General features: G+C 39.4%; 1 protein-coding gene and 1 long non-coding RNA gene across 2 annotated transcripts in view; both read left to right on the forward strand.

Moving 5' to 3' along the window:
* The window catches only part of LOC132789891 (uncharacterized), a 100,908-nt gene that overhangs the window by 63,529 nt on the left and 19,557 nt on the right, over positions 1–17,822 (forward strand). The window contains exon 5 of the long non-coding RNA XR_009632746.1: positions 3,254–3,762. This is a non-coding gene — a long non-coding RNA (uncharacterized LOC132789891). The remainder of the gene's footprint in view (positions 1–3,253; positions 3,763–17,822) is intronic.
* LOC132791643 (small ribosomal subunit protein eS10-like) lies at positions 7,720–8,460 on the forward strand. Its single transcript, XM_060800659.1, has 2 exons — positions 7,720–8,295; positions 8,357–8,460. The coding sequence occupies exon 1, from the start codon at positions 7,821–7,823 to the stop codon at positions 8,289–8,291; it is 471 nt and encodes a 156-aa protein (XP_060656642.1). The 5' UTR covers positions 7,720–7,820; the 3' UTR covers positions 8,292–8,295; positions 8,357–8,460.

A 17,822-nucleotide genomic window follows, 5' to 3' on the forward strand; every position in this document is an offset into this window, starting at 1 on the left:
GAGTGAGAGAGAGAGAGAGAGAGACAGTCTATGGATGTGTGTGAAAGTCGACAATACAGCAACAATAAATTAATTAAGCCGATAGAGACAGTTTAATGTCATTTAATAAAATATTGACGTGTCACTGACACACACGCACACTCACACACACACACAGCATCAGACACACACACACACACACACGCTGAAGTGGAGTGAATGACGCCATTTTGTTTTTGGCTTTGACATCTGATGGGTGTTAAAATCAATTGACGAAATCAATTGGAATTGGCGGTCAGCCGACGAAGCAGCGTCGAACAGTGTCTCTCTCTTGATTGATTGACAGCGGACATATTGCGATAGTCCCAAGATTGATGACCACATCAAGCAGAGCGAGTGGAAAAGAGATAGAATGAGTGTGAGGGAATTAGGATAGAGAAAGCGAGAGACGTGAAATGCATTTGCTCACTCTTTAAATGCGCACACATAAATTCGCATAATGAAATGTTAATTTTGACACGTCATTAATATATTTTGTCTATCCACGAAATAACCCCCTCCCCTTACTCCCTTCTTTCGCTGCTTGCCCCACGTGGCAGCAACCGCAGTCCGGCGACTGCTCGTTCAATTGACAGCAGCAACAGCAGCAACAGCGACTGCGACTGCGATGTTGTAATTAGTTTTGACGTTTCTCGTTGCACAAATTAATTTATTTGACATGTCAGACGACCATCGGATCGGCCATTGACAATTGGCCACTTGCCACAGCCATTTGCCACACAGTCTCATGGTTTTTCAAATCTGACATTTATTGGATGAGCGACAAAACATTTACGTATCCTATATACTACCTGTCATACCCAAAAATATCCCTACATATACTCGTATAAATACCTGCGATGCAAGAGTAGCTCTACAATTATGTTCATCAATATACTTTCTATACATACATATATGCAACATATTGCCGACAGCAATCGATTTTATTATTAAAGCGAAGTCAATTGAAAGCTTTTAAAATGGTTGCAACTTATAAGAGAATTTTCAAAAGAAATAAGCAAGATATTTACTGGGGATAGTGAGGAGATTAAATGCATTAAATACTAAGAAAATATGTACTAAAATATTAATTAAATACTTTTAATTTATAAGTAATTTCAATCATTAAGAAAGTGTTGAATATTTGCTGAACTTTGAAATAGAGATTCATTAAAATATATATAGTATAGTTATATAAAAGAGATATAGTTACGTAAATTTGTTGTGGATAGATTGCCTACATGTAGTGTTTGTTTAAATATGAAGCAAACTCTTTATAAATGACTTAAATTAGTAAAGAAAATCAGAAAAATAGAATACTTTTAAAATCTTTACTAAAACATTCCACATGTTGTCAATTTTCAAGAGAAATTTACTGAGGATAAAGCGAGTGGATAAATATTAAGTCTAAAATAAACAAGTAAGAGAGATAAATTGTGAATGAAAGCAAAACAGTGTTGTATTTATTTTAAAATATACCAAATTATTAAACCGCAAAATATTAAAAATATACCAAAGCCTATCATTGGTATATTACTACAATCAAAATGTATCATAGAGGGAAAATATACCAGATTGTCAGCGAAAGCAACTATTTCTATTCTTATATTCTCATTCTTATATTTAACACTCAACATTTATGCATCAACTCTTTAAAAATTTTGGGAATAACATGAATAACATGAAATTAAACACAGTGAAAATTTGTTGCAGCTTCTTGAGGCAATCTTTTAATTTATCTCCATTTCTTTGCACATTTCTTTGCTAATAATAGTTAAAGACTGAGAGAAAGAGTAATTAAGTGTTTCACACTCTTTTTCTTTCCCACCTATTTTCTTTAGTTCAACATTGTATTCTTTTTAATCAATGGTCACACTCTTTTTCTCTTGCTCTCAGTTTCGCTCCATTTGTGTGGAGCAGCAGTTGACACTTTGCATCTTGCGCAATCACCAAATATTGTCACAGAATGTCAGCATCGAAGCTGCAGTCGCAGTCGCTGTCAGCGTCAGCGTCGCAGTCAACGTCAACTTCAGTTGGGGAGCTTCAACATTGTATCGAAGTTTGCACACAATCAGTAAAATATTTTGGCCATCCTTCGGGGACGACCTCATTTCGTCTTTGTCGTTGTCAGTTGAACGGGCAGCAACAGAAGTCGAGAGGGGGAGATAGTGGAGAGAGCGGGAGGGGGGAGTAAAGGACGAACTCGACGCTTCGTCGCCTGCTTTTGGTCTCTTGGTCGTTTCAATGTTTTTCTTTAGCCATGCACATTTTTCCGTTTTTTAATCTTTTGCTTTTGCTTCTCTCGCTTGCTTTCTTAGCCATGTTCACTTCCCTTCCCTCTCCTCCTTTCCTCTCTGCCCTCACTTCTCTCTAGTAGCTGAGGGCAAACTTTTTGGCGTTTCATCTGCAGCACATCAATTTTTGTTGCTGACGAGCAAAAGTTGCAATGGTCTAGGTTCAGTTGCAGGTCCAAGTCCATCCAATGCCAAAGATGCCAATGCCGCCCACACACTCCCCCCTTGCTTCCCCTTGCTTCCCTCTCTCTAGCACTGTCGCAATGTTATTCTATTGGGTCGCCAACTGTCTGTCTGTCCGTCTGTCCCGTCTGCTGTCTCCTGATTGACGGCAACTGACAAGTTTCTCTTCGACTGCTCATTGACTTTTCTTTTCTTTTCTTTCGCTTTTCTTTTGCTTTGCCTTTTGCCATTTTCTACTTCCATTGCAGTCGTTGCATTTTACGAGTATGTTCCAAGTTCTGGCTCCAGCTTCCTCTTTCTTTCTGGAACATTTCAGTAAATTTCTAATCCTTAAGTATATGGCAGGAAGCATCAGCCGCCTGATGTGCATGTGTCTTGTCTTCTCTCTCTCTTCTACTGTCTCTTTCTCTAGTCTGTAGCTCCATAATCCTCCCAGGACAAGAGCCTTTTGCCTGGTCATTTTGTCAGTCTTTCAGTCAGTTCTGTTGCCTTATTGCATCTTGGCGACAAACTCCTTGGCCGCATTTTCCAATTTCTTTTCTTTCCCCCTTTTGCATGTTCAACTAACAAGCTGCAAGCAAATTTCTGTCGTTTATTGACTGACCATGTTCATTCCTAATATGAAATTATGTCTTTGAATTAAGCTTACATAATCGCATCGAAATCAGGTCGCCAAATAATGCATTTCTTTGCATTCGCTTAACTGAGAAACTTTAATAAAAATCAAATTTGTTTTGCCATTTTCTTATTTCTTTCAGAGTCCGAACTGTTCGACGTTTATCTACACTGGGAAAAGTCTGCATCAATCAATACGTATACGCAATGAAATATACATGGATGAATGCATTAGATGGATAAGAGGACAGAGATGAACACGGAATTTGCGGGGGTTGAGGTCAGAGTTCAAACTTCAAGCTCGTTGCTTAAACTTTTCAAACTCAAACTGAAACTCGGACATGAACGAGGACGTGGACATAGATGAGAATGTTGTAGAAGGATGAAGGACGATGGACGATGCCACGACGTACAACATATAGCGCATCAGTCAAAAATTGTTCTTGCTTGTCATCAGAGACGTGCCACGTCCGCGCATCTCCTTTGCCGTTGCTCCGCAGGAAGCAGGAAAAAGCAGTTGGAAAACGGCATGAGGAAATGTTGCCAAGCACGAAAGAAACTTTGATGCTGACCACAAGATAGGCAAATCAATCTGCCAGCAATGTGACTACTGAATGCTCTACGGAAAACAAAGCTGGAATTATAAAATGGGGTAAGTGAAGCTTCTTATATTTCATAAAGTAACTAAGGTTTTGTCCTGAGCTAAACTTGGGAAAATAAGGCTGATATTTATAGGACCAAAGCTCTGGCATTTAATTGATAGAGATGTAGCCATTTAATCGTCTTGATTTTTGGATAAACTTTTACTCAAGAAATGTTAAATGTTAAGAAATGCTTGAATTATAGATTAACTAGTTTGCTCAATAATCAGAAAAATATCAATATATCAAAATATCAAAAAAGCCGTCTCAATTTTCTGAATTATCACAAACGTTTCATCTAACTAAAAGTTGACTCTTATTTAATACCTTATTTACTCTAAAAGCTATCTATTTTGTCCATATCTCGTATTTTAGTTCTCAAAATGATCCACAAAAGTATGAACAAAATTACTCCCTCCCTGTATAAAAGGAAAAGAATCAACGAACTTGTTCTTAAAGTTTTCTTTTATATACTTTCTCAAGATCGATCTATTTTGGCCCTCTATTAAAGATTAGTTCTTTGTATGATCAGAAGTTTCTCTTATTTAGTTGCACTTAAAATCCTGCTGAATATTTAGAACGTTCCTTTTATTAAAGAATTTTCATAGCCAAGTGCTTAGCCTATTGCTCTCAGACTCTCCGAGGCAACTCTGGGATTATCTCAGTGAGGTTAGAGTATTCAGGGACAATAACAAAGTGCCAGGCTTCAACTTGCAGCTGTAAGCAGCGATAGACAAGTCCATATGTGAAGCTCTACTCAACGTTGCTGTTGCTGTTACTCAGTGGACGGCGCATTGATGAGGGCCACGTCAATAAAATGGCCAGTGAGGAAGCAAAGGGGGGTGGAGTGTAGGGGCAACGACGACATGAAACAAAATGTCTAACTAAGAAGTATAAAAGAAATGCGCCACGTCAGACTAATCCTTGCGCCATCATATTACAGCATCGTCGTCGCTAGCAAAACTACCTTCTCCTCAACTGCTTCGACTTTGCCTTCGTCTTCGCCTTCCGAGCCATAACCATAAGAAAACTTGTGAATATTGTTGCGCCATCTCGCTCCATCTTCGTCTCGTATTCTCTCCTCTCGCTCTCTCTTCCTCCGTCTTGCACTTGCTGTGTGTGTGTCATGGAAGCCATCAATCGTTTTGTTGAAATGTGCAATAAAAGAAAAGTCATGAAAACTTTCTGCGCTGCTCGCAGATTTCTTGCCTTGGGAGGGTCTTTGGGTGAGGTCTGGGTTTGCTGTTAGTAGTTGCCTAATGCCTGCGACAACATGGCATGGCTCCGGCTTCGTCTTCGTCTCCGTTCCCGACTCCATCTCCGTCGCAGGCTTCGACTTCGCATCCGCATTCGCATCCGTTGCTGCCTGTCCAAATGTCCTTCTGCCCGTCATTTTGCTGCATTTGACAGCGTCTTGGCGACATTTGACGATTGACGAGGACGTCGAAGGCGTCTTGACTGCCTCTTCCTCTCTCTCAATCCCTCCTCTCTCTCTCACTCTTCCTCTCTTGTTATTGTGCTCGTAATGGCCAAGACGCTGAGACGCTTGCTGGGCGGCAGCTGGGCTCTTGTTCCTGTGCATCATCAACATCGTCATCATCATCATCATCGTGTTGTTGTGCCACCCAAAAATGTCTCGGGTCAAACTGTCGTTCGCACGTTGAATTGCGGTTCAGTTGGGAAAAAGCTTGTGTATTGGATTTGCGCCCAGTCCAGTCAGGGTGTGGGTGAAGAGGAGGAGGCTGGACTGTGGACCTAGACCTGGTCCTGGTCCTTGCTTGCCTGGCGTCTTAGTGTCAGCGTCCGAGCAGCAGATTGAAGCTCGCTCTCACTCTTCCTCTCTTGCTCTCTCTTCTGGTCTGTTGCAGTCCCTCGCCTCCTTCAGGACATGTCTTTGGTTGCGAGTCCTCGACTGCGACTGTGACTGCGAGTCGGGTCGCTCTATCAATCCGCAGAGCACATTGAACGACAGCGTCAGGATTTTTGCAATTTGAGAAGTTGCTACGTGACATTTCAATAATTTTTGAAAAGTTTCTTACTTGCTGCTGCCCTTCCCTCACCTCCCTGACCCTTTTTCCGCACTTATTTTCACTTGTATTTTGCGCCATCGTCTTCTTTATTTTATTTTATATATTTTTATAGTGTATATTTTGCGCTGTGTCCTTGGACAAAAATCGAAGCGACGCAGGCGGAAGTTGCATGTGGTTTGGGTGGTGAGGAGGGTAAAGAGGGAAGGGGAGATTGTGGGCTTTGGACTGGCGCCGGAACTAGGAATTTTATATTCTGCAATTTTCGTGACAACGTCATTTTGTCCACGACATTCTGCCTGATGCGTCGTCGTCGTCGTCTCCGACGTCGTTTCTGTCTCCGTCTCCGTCAGTGGACAGCCAGCACCTCCAGCCTGCTTCCCCGCTCTGCTTGTGTAAGAAATTTGTTGTGTGCATTAGGAACTTTGACGCTTGACTGGATAGCTGTCAGTGGGCTGCTTGGCAGGACGACAGGAGTCTGAGACTTCGCCTCCTTTTGACGTTTGAATTTTGATGCTCCGACAGTTTATTCGATTGTTTTTCTCGCTTTTCGCCTCGGCGCAAAATTACGGAAGTGCAGCAGTCGCCCCCAAACTACATGTTGTCTCTCCTCCACTCTCTCTCTCTCCGCCTTTTGATCCTTTTCATAGTTTGCCTCATGCCTCATCTGGCTCTCTGCTTATGTAAGAACAGAAAATTGCTGGCACAAATGGCGCCCTAGCCTGGATCCTGGTTCCTAGAGATGCTTTTGCTTTGCTTTTGCGCCATGCTGTCCGGCCATCTTCATTAGAATTTATTTTTATTGTTTTGCGCAACTTTCAACTTTTACAACTTTATCAATATATGAATATAGATGCGCATAGCCGACTTTTCTTCCGCCTCCCTCTCCCCGCCATCAACCCAACCAACATTGAATCCTTTAATTATGAAAATGCTGCTGACGATGACGAGAGCATGAACAAGGACAAGGACGACTATTCTGACTATTTCCTGTGAGGTGACTTTTAATGCCATACTGCCATTTGCCATTAAATGGGGACTCACTTGGGACAGTTAAGCTCTGGTTAACTCAAACACTTCTTAAAGGTGCCTTGAGCTCCAGTGACTTTAATCTCTGCTAAGATTATTATTAAATGACACTTCTTAACATATTATAAAGTTGCCACTCAAGGGAGTTATTAGGTGGTTATGGTAAAGATAATGTCCTGAACATTAATGTCTTAAAAATTATTATTAAAGTGGGAGCCACTTACAATATTTGATTACTGTAGTTCTATAAGGATTCGGATTAGGTAAATTATAACAGTTTTGGGAATATATTACATCAGACTATTGAAATTGGATGAATATAAATGAAAATGCATTAAGTGAAAATGTTTGGTTTTATTGATTTAAAATAACAGATTAGTCTTTCAACACAAATGTTACCTTAAAGAAGGTTCGGTATAATTAAAATTCACACTAACACTATTACTAAAGCACTGGCTACAAAGGTATTCAGCTTTAAAGGAGTTAATTTCAGCCAGTCTTATCAACCCTAAAGTAATTTACAATAAGGTCTTCCACCTAAGGAAATATTTACCTACATCCATAATAATTACATAAAACTGAATTAAATCGTACAAATTCAGTTCTTTTGATTAAAATCTTTTAACATACATATATAAATGGAGCACATAAAAGTGAGGAACGTCATTTGTTTTGCTTAAGATCTGTGTATTTTCGACATAATATCCTCACAAAATAATAATATTTACTATACTATAATAATAAGAGTGCGTTTGGTGGATAATAATGAAAAAGTGGATACCAAGTGTCAACGCCAAATGTAAACAGTAACTTTTACGTCATTTACCAACATTTCGACTGAAATGCAACACAGCCAACTAAAGCCGCTTACCTCAACGTTTTCCAACACTACCTATAACCTAGCTATGAACAAAAGTAAAGCAAGGAAGTTCTTTTTCAATTCAGACAAGCTCGCAGTCGGACTGAAAGTTTCTTCAATCAAATCGAATAATTTCTTAATCATCCTGTGCACAATGTTTATGCAAAAATCGGATCGCAATGCCATCTACACGGTGCTCTTTCGCTCGGCCGTGATGTTTGCTGAGCGTGCACTGCAAAAGCGTCATCCGGACAAATCGCTGAATCATTTGACCAACTTGCAAGTGATTAAAATACTGAAATCCCTCAAGTCACGTGGCTATGTGTCGGAGCAGATCGCCTGGCGTCATTATTACTGGTGTCTGAACAACGATGGCATCGAATACTTGCGTGGGTATCTCCACATGCCCTCCGAAGTTGTTCCCTCGACGTTGCAACGTCGCAAGGAACCGGTGCGAATGTCTCGCAACAACCGAGACGATGGAACACGCGGACTTCAACGCGACTTCAAGGAGCGTGAGGATCGTTCCACCTATCGACGCAACGATGAGGATAAGACTGGAGAGGTGGGAGCTGGAGCTGGTTCCCTAGAGTTCCGTGGAGGGTTCGGACGTGGCAGGCGTTAGGAGAGTAAGAAAGGGAATGAAGTGTAAAGTATTCAACAAATAAATGTGACGACCTTCCTTTGTAGGCTTCGGACGTGGCAGGCGTTAAGCAGGATGAAGAGTGAGAGGAGAGAAAGAAGTGTAAACCAGAGAAGTCTTTAACAAATAAATGTGACGACCTTCCATTGTAGTTGCGCTTAATCCCAATAGGAGGCTTGTGTTGCATTTGCATTTTACAGATCGTTTGCCACACGCTGTGGCAGCGGGTCAACAAAAGACTTGGCGGCGTCTCCTTTACATATTTGCAACATGGGTCGTGAGTTGCAGTCGGAGTTGAAGTTGAAGTCGCTGCTGTGAGGCGACAAATAGACTTGTTTGCCCAATTCCCAGCTGCTAATGATGCATTTTCGATGACGTTTCGTGCTTCATGCAAATTCGCTGCTTCGCTTCACTTCTACGTTCCACAACACACACACACACGATAATCAGTTGCATCAGTAACGTGGCGTGCGACATTTATGACACGCTGCAGTGAGTGGAAAGAGAGGAGAGCGAGGAGCGTAAGACAACGTAACATAATACGGCTCATCATCTCCAGCATCGTTGTTAACCTCATCAGTTTCGTCGCTGAGATTGTCACCATCAGGCTGTCCTTGTTGCTGCTTTGCCTCGCTCGCTCGTCGTAATCATGCTCATCAAGCTCATCCTCAACAATGAGACAACAGCAACAACAACTAGGAGAGAACATCGTCAACATGCAAGAGGAGAGACATCAGCATCAGCTTCAGCGACGGCACAACATATCACATCATCACTGGGAATGCATTTTGCATCGCTTCATGTCACTTTGCCTCGCATTTGGCTGCATTCCTTGCCATCCTCAGCACATCTCCCCTCCTCTCCTCCGAACTTTCCACTCCTGCTCCTGCTGCCAGTGGCAGCTGCGAAGTCAAGGATTTCGGCATTGCCGCGAACAGCAGCCAAAATGAGTTGCGAGTCATGTGAATCATTCCGCATAAATATTTGCAATACGCATAATTCGCTTTTACTGTGATACAAGCAAGAGTGTTCATGTCTGGACAGCAGCTTATATTCTTAAATATTTTAATTAGTAGTTGAATTAAGTTCGACTTGCAATTGTATTTGGAAACAGCTTATTTTTAGCTTCGCCAACTGATAGGTTTTACTTTTATATCTTTAACTTAACTTCTTTGACCTATTGACATAGTTGTTTGAGGTAGATATAATCACACACAATTCTGTAACTCATACTTTAATCAGTAATTATTTGATTCTAGTTCAATTTTTATGATTTGGATTTATTTTCAGACAGGTTGTAATTCTTAGAATTTGCAAATTTATATTTTCTCTCAATGTTCCTTTATATATTGTCAGATTCAGAATTTTCTATCCAAGACTTTCTATTTTATTAATTTTAATATTTATTATTATTTTATTGACATAACCAATACAATCCTTATTGCAATAAGATGAGCCAGAGTATCTAGGACTAATTTTTTCTTGCTTCGGCAATATTTCTCCTAAACTTCTTCGACCTAATACTAATAATTTTATATTTTTCCTAAACTTCTTTGAGCTATTAGGTTTCACAGTAGATAAAAGCTTCATCATACATGTATCTTAAAGCACATTTAACTGCAACAATAAATTTCGATCTATTCTCCATTTCATTTCATTCTCAACTCTTCGAATCTACTTTTAATAGAAAAGTCAAATAATCAAATTATTAGTTTTACAAATTTATGTGATTGCTAAATGATTGGCCTAAATGTTTGTGTTATCTAAATATTCAAACTATGTTTTCATTCAAATGATTATTTTATTCCCAGTATTTGAATTTTATGTTATTAGCACAAATATGCTAAATGTGACTTTAACATTTATTTAATACTTTTCCTTGTAAAATCATTTGAACTTTGTAGCTTTTACAATTGATAAAAAAAATGCGATATATTTTTGTCATATAGGTTTGCATTTGAGTATAGTAATCAATTCACAATAGTAATACGCATTCTTCTGCATTAACATTAAGGTTATATTAATGTCCCACAACTTCTCTAAAATGTACTTAGGTTTCAGCATCTTGAATCTCTTTCTCCTCCGTATCTGTTCCAACATCTTGTCTTTCAACTGAACTTATGCTCATTCACTTCTTGAACATTTCGCTGACATTCATATGCATATCCATAATTGTGGCATTTGGCAGCTGGAAACAAAAGCGGCCACAAGAATCTAAAATAGGCGAAACACAGTTCCCCTCTTTCGTTCTCGTTGTTTCCCCTCTCCTTAAAGCATTTAAGAAGCGCGAGACGACGACGGATTTTGGCCTGAATCTTTGTGAAAATTTGCGAGGCCAATTTGTCAGGCGTTGACAAAGACGCTTTGTTGGCTTTTCTTGGACTTGTTGAACTGAGAAGCAAAGCAAGAGAGAGAGAGGAGGGAAGGAGGAGGAGAGGGAGTTTTGGGCCTGCCTTGTGGCTGCCTTGCGGCGACGCAAGTGGCAAGTGAAAAACATTTCCGGATGAGTAACTCATCAGTCAGCGAGCGTTGAGAGCTGTTGACACCACTTTGGGGGCCAGCGTCATGATGAGAAGATGCAAAAGTTGCAAAGTGATTTTCAGCTGCAACATTGCTGTTGCTGTTGCTGTTGCCACTGCTGTGGCGGTGGTGCAACAAGTGCGTAGTAAATCATGAGGAAAAGAAGAGGGAGAGAGAGAGAAGGCGTCGCTATTCAGCTGGCTGATTGAAAACTGATGGCGTGTTGGCGTCGCATTCGAAATGCATTGGCATTAAATAAACAGAAATTGCGCATTTCTCACGCGGAAATGTCTCGACGCGACGACAAGAGATACAAATGCAGATGCAGATGCAGATACAACTGATGGACTCCCTGACTGACTGAGTGACTGACTGACTGACTGAAGCATCAACGTCGCCAGTCGCGAGACGAAGTCGCTGTTGAAGTCTTTCCACATTTTCTGTCGCCTCCCAAAATGCAACATCGGCACCCACTTAATTTGCCAGCTCTCTTTCTCTCTCTCTTTCTCTCTGCCGGATGCTCTTCTCAGTTCCCAGTTGCCAGTTGCATCTATTCACGTCACTTGCGTCCTGACAAAATGTATCTGTTTGCAATTAAATGTCACCCATCGTGCATAACGGCACCCAACTCGGCTCTCTTCACTTGCTGCTGACAGCCAACAACAGTCTGCCAAATGCCAAATGTCAGAGCATCGTGCAAATTATTATCATATCTAGCCACAGATCTAACTTCAACGCTGCCAACTAACAAATTACAGTCAGATACTCATACTCTATATGATATGACTAGCTTACTTTAAGGGAGAAAGAACTATAGATTCAATAAGATTTTGTTAAATTATTCATTTAGATCCAATTTTAGACTCTTGCTATTGTAGTGAATGAAAATCATCTATATTATTACTAGCTAAAGTTTAGGGAGAAAGAATTCTAGATTCAATAAGAAGAATTGATTAAATTATTCATTTTGATATTCATTTTCAAATTTCATACTTTTGAAGGTGAATTAAAATTGTATTAATAATTTATATTAAATTAAAACTATTAGTGCCAAAATTTACATTGAATTTTGTTTGATCATTAGCTATATTTATACATTTATTTCATCATCTTATTAAATTTTATTAAAATGTGAAATACAACTTTCTTAGTTAGATTTCAAATGCAATGAAATAATTCAATTTAGAAATTACATTTATATTTAGGAAAGTTAGTTTAAACTTTATATATACTTATATACTACATATGTACTTAAGTACTTGCTTAAGTTAGTACATAGTTTTGGAAAGATCTACAATCAAGATTGTCGATAATTGGACTTTAAGCACAACATTGATTAATAAGAACAATTCTTTCGTTCTTGCTTAGATATTCAGAATGTATTGCTTATGTATATTAGATACGAAATTGCCGAATATTAATAGAGTTTCTTTTGCAATACATTTTTAATGGGTTTTTATGAGCAGTTGGGTTAAGGAAAGCCATTAAATTTATGCAAAAGATATGCGTAAGAGAAGCAGAAGTCGAAAGAGTTCTGTCTGCATTTCGATTCGAATTCGATTGGCTTCCTAATTGGTTGACCTGCTAAGCTGGTCAGATGGATCGAGCAAAGAGTTGGTTGCAAGCAGAGCGACTGAGTTGCCACTTATTGCAATTCAAACAATTACCATAAATGACGATAAATGGCCAGAGTTTAATCAGAGCTGAGCTGAGTCAGTGACTGAAATGGAAACAGAGTTGGAGATGGAAATGGAGATGGAGACACAACCAGGCGATTGGCCAGTAGCCAAAGCGAGGCAAGGATTGTTAAGTTGGCGACGCAGACGCAGAGGCAACTTCGAGTTGTGGCAGCAATAACAACAACTGCAACTGCGGCTGTTTTACGATGGCAGTTGGCGGATTTAGTTGGTCGCTCTTGGCGGGGCAACTTTTGTGTCAAACGTCAAGAAACTGCAACAGCGACTTGGACTGAGAGTTAACATGCGCTTGTGCAGCAACAGTTTCTTGTGAGACTTTCCCAAGCCAGAGGCAACAACAGCAACAACAACAGCAACGTGGCACCCATTTGCCATGAAATATAACCTCAATCAACATTCGCTCATTACCCAGGCTGGGATTGGAGGAGTCTCTCTGTCTCTCTCTCTGTTACTCTCTTGGCGGATGACATTTTATTTATGAATACCAAATTGTAAATTATTAACATGTTTCACGCAAGTTATGGCCAACGCCGACTTCGACTCCGAGTGCGAGCTCTCTGACAGCGAACGTCCATGTCCATGTCCATGTCCCAACTGGCAACGGGTCTCAGTCACTAGAAAGAGACAGCAGACAGAAAGAGAGGGAAAGAGGACAATCGCCATCTGCCTGCATTTGCTCAGTGTTCACTTTGCTGGTGTTTTTTTTTTGCTTTTTCGTTTTCGCGTGGCAAATGAAAAGTTAATGGCCCGCTTGGACATACAAATGAGGTTATTAGCGCTTGATTATGGTCTCCATTTAGAAATGCCATTGGACTAGGGAACTTCACTGCAGTTGCTGTTGCTTTTGTTGTTGCTGCCCAGGAAATGACATCCATCCACACAGCTAACTCGAATTGTTTATTCTCCTCCGCTGCAAAAAGGTTAAATGCTGCTGCAACACTTCCCTTCTAACTCAACGTCAGCATTTATCTTGCATATTATAACTGCAATTCTCTGAATCATTTCTTTATTAATAGAGCTGTTTCTTCTTAAATTATTGCATTTAATTCATTAAGATTGCTTATTAAATTAGTTCTATCTGCATTGAGAAATTTGCACCTTGAACTTTGATTAGAAGTGGAAAGCATTAACAATTATTTATTAGATTCTTAATCAATTTTTATGACGTTGTTAACCTATAAATGGATTCAGTTAATGGCTTCTAATTTAAACAGTTTTTAACAGACAGATTGTATTTAGTTTAAACAGATTGTATTTATTTTACATTAGATTTATTGCATATTAAAATTGGTTGCATCTTCGATTAGAAATGTTATATTTCATTTGATTAGTTTACATTGTTTATTTTTGCTTTTACAATTATTTATTTGGTAATCATACATTTGGGTCATAAAGGCTAAACAATAAACTAAAATCCTCCGTTTAAATAAGGTCAATACTTATCTTTGTTTATCCAGGAGAATGATTTAAAGTTGTAGGTTGAAAGTGTGGATCTACTATATGTTAATGAACTATTTCTTTAGTCAATGTATTATATTCTAAGTACTCAATTTTCGCAATGAATTTCTATGAGAATTTAAGTTTTGGCTAAAAATTAATATGCAAGTTTAAATCAGTTTAGAAATTTAAATTTCAATAATATTTTGCTTTTTCTTAAATACACATCTAGCTGAGATTCTTTTTTTAAATTGGACTGATAAATTTGTAATTCTATCTCCATTTTTATTAGTTTAGTTTTGATTTAATATTTACTTAAAATTCGTTTTTTAAAATTCTTCCGATAAATGTAGAATTCTTTCTTCAATTTTATTAATTTTTTTTTCTCAAATATTTTCTTCGATTCTTTTTTTTTTTAATTCTACTGATAAATTTGTAATTCTATCTTCATTTTTTAAACCATTTCTAGTACAAATTTAAGCTTGCAAATGAGTGTTTAATTTTCTAACATTTAATTAAAGCTAAGACGGCAGTTCTTATACATATAATGAATTTTCTTTTTTAATCTATATTACCACATTCATATATCTAAATTAGAAGAAAGTTGAGTACTATAATTTCCATCATTCATATAATTCAATTCAATTCCTGCTTGTTACTGCAGTTTATAATTTAAAACTTTAAATCTATAAATTAGTTACAACTTTCTTTCAAAATTAATCAGTTTAAATTAATTTCGTTAAATTCACTTGACAACTTAATAAGTGCGTGAATTATTTTCTCAATCTTTTTTTTTTTTTGAGAGATACACATAGTATCATTTTTAGTGTTAAGGACTCGGACAGTTAACTTAACGATTTCTTTCCCACATATATATAAATAAGGCTAGTTATCTGTGTCGACCCCAAAAAGGCAGTGTTCATAAATTAGCACCCAACTAAGAGAGGCAAAGATGCGAATCTGTGGCCAACACTCATTGCAATGAGTGTTGCGAGTATTCATACGCGTATTCACACTCGTATATAAAAGTTATATAGTATATATATCATTGGCTTGGCACACAAATCAAAGTGCAGCGGAGTCTTGGACACACTTCCTGATGCATCCAACGGATTGCAATGGATGCGAGTCGAGTGGAGACTTCGAGACTGTGGCCGCATCGTTAGGGACGTTTCAATAATTTACCTGAAAAATTACATGCGACCAGGTGACGAATGAAAGCAGCCGACGTTGCGGACAGCGCAGTAAAAGTTGCCGAGTGAAAATCGCCAACTGATTGCGATTGGACACAACGGATAGAGACAGACGGACGGACGGACAAGTTGGATGCCAAGTCAACGACAACGACGACGACGACGTCGACGACCAGCGTCAATTTATCTTTCTCATATTTTTGCAGATAAACACGAAAAGTAGACGGACTGCAAACAAATCATGCGACTGACTGCATAAATCACACAACACATTTGACACTTTTGGGATGCCACCACCGCTTCATCCCCGATCTCTCGATTCTCTTCTCCTCCTCTCGCGTCAGCCGTGGACAAAGTTTTTCTTTTCCTTTTTGTCGCTTGTAGTTAAAACATTTCGTGTCATTGATGAGTATTGAAGGCAATGAAAGGAAGTCGACGTTGTCTGAGGTCTGAGGTCAACGTTGATTGTCAACTGAATTTGCCGCCAGTTGCTTTATTTGCATGCTGCCTTGCCTTGCACAAAAGAGTCTCTCAGCTTTTGTGGTTCGTTTGTGATATTTAATTCTTCTGAGTTGCACATAGTAGTATATTATAAATTGATAACTAGATATATTTCAAACTTTAGCTTCGCTTCTAAGCTGCGAATTATGGCAACGCAGGCAATAATGATCGCAGCATCGATAGCGTTAAGAACGCGTGACTTCACAATCAATCGATATGCGATTAATGCAGCGGACCCAAACTCACGCACGGCCTTTTTCATCATTCGATATGCGATTAATTTCGATGAATCACTCAAATGTGTTCGTTAATAAGCTTGCAAATTGGAATTAATTTAGGAATTATTGCTCATACTGAAATTGAACAAGTAAGAAAGCTACAGTCGAGTGCACTCGACTGTGAGATACCCGCTACCCATTTTGAATAAAAGAAATATATTTTGCGATAATTTTCTCAAAATATACCGAATATACTGCAAAAAATACTAAAAATATACCAAATAGTATATTTGGTATATTGATATAGTACCGCATTCAAAATATACCATAGACGGCACAATATACCAGATTGTCATCTAAAGCAACAACCCTAGTAAGTAGACGTGTTTGCCCATACAAAAGTATTTCTTTAATAACTTCGACAATTTTCATCTGATCGCAACCAAATTTTCAGGAATCATAACTACTATAGTTATTATTATATATACCAAAATTCGCTACTCTATCTTTAAAATTACGCTTGTTATTCGATTTGATTTTCGGGGGCGGAAGTGGGCGTGGCAAAAATTTGAAACAAACTTGATCTGCGTGCAAACATAACAAATGCTGTCGAAAAAAAAATTATAGCTCTATCTCTTATAGTCTCTGAGATCTAGGTGTTCATACGGACGGACGGACAGACACACAGACACACAGACGGACAGACGGACATGGCTAGATCGTCACGGCTGTTAACGCTGATCAAGAATATATATACTTTATAGGGTCGGAGATGCCTCCTTCTACCTGTTACATACATTTCCTGCCGGCACAAAGTTATAATACCCTTCTACCCTATGGGTAGCGGGTATAAAAATTATTTAATTTATATTCAAAAATTTTTCATTCCTTTATTTTCCTCTGCTTTCTTTGCGATACATTGTTATGCTAATCTATTGCAGAGTCTTTTGACTTCGACTTGTTGTCGATGTTTGTGAAATTTGTGCGCTTAATGAGGGGCTAAAGAGTTAGGGATTGTTTCGGCATTCAGCTGAATCAGCAGCAACAGCAACAGCAGCAGGGAAAACAGCGGCAAACGTTTCACATGCCACCCATAAAGTGCTGTCTTCCCACCAACTGGTCAGTCTCCTCCTATCTGCTCTTTCTCTCTCGTTGCAACTCGACTCCAACTCCAATTCCTCGGCTGGACTGGAGCTGGTCGACACCAAGTTGATTACACTGATGGCGTTGCCGTGTTGCTGTCAGCATCGCTGCCTGATGATGACGATGATGAGCTCGAAGGACGGCTGCAGTTGCTCCTCCTCCTCTTCCTCCTCATCCTGCTTCCACACACTGTGGCTGCTTCGGCTGTTGTTGCCGTATCTGTTTGTTGTCAAAGCTAAAGCGTCTGCTGCCGTTGTAGCTGTTGCCCGGTTGAATCGCGTCGAGTCGAGTTGGAGTCGCTTCTTCGCTGTGTAATAAATCTGTCAGTAGGTGATTTTTATGGCCCCGCTCGACACTCGCCGCCTCGGTGATGCTTCTGCTGCCGCTGCGCTGGGCTGCTGTTTATAATCAAATAATAAATGCGCTTCAAGCTCCAAGTTACCTCCTCCTGCAAGCATCCTCATCTCCCCTCCTGTCCTTGCTTCCATATCGCAGCCTGAGCTTAAGCTTCAGTTGCCTTGCCTTGTGTTGCGTTGCGTTGGCGTGCCACAATGTCAGCTCATGGATTTATTGTCGTTATCCCGCAGTTGTGCGGCGAATTGTTTATCATAATGTAGACACACATATTTTAGTGAGTATTTAAGTAAACAATAAACATTCAACTTGATTGAGCAGCGAGGCCCAAAAGCAGCTTCCTCCACAACAAATGATTGACCCTGGAATGCTTCTCATAAAACCACATAGAGGGGATTTCTTATAGCCTGCAAGTTGCTTTAGTAGTAAAAAGAAGGGCAAGTCCAAGGA

The sequence above is a fragment of the Drosophila nasuta genome, chromosome 2L (genome assembly GCF_023558535.2).
Source record: "Drosophila nasuta strain 15112-1781.00 chromosome 2L, ASM2355853v1, whole genome shotgun sequence".
NCBI classification, from domain to species: domain Eukaryota; kingdom Metazoa; phylum Arthropoda; class Insecta; order Diptera; family Drosophilidae; genus Drosophila; species Drosophila nasuta.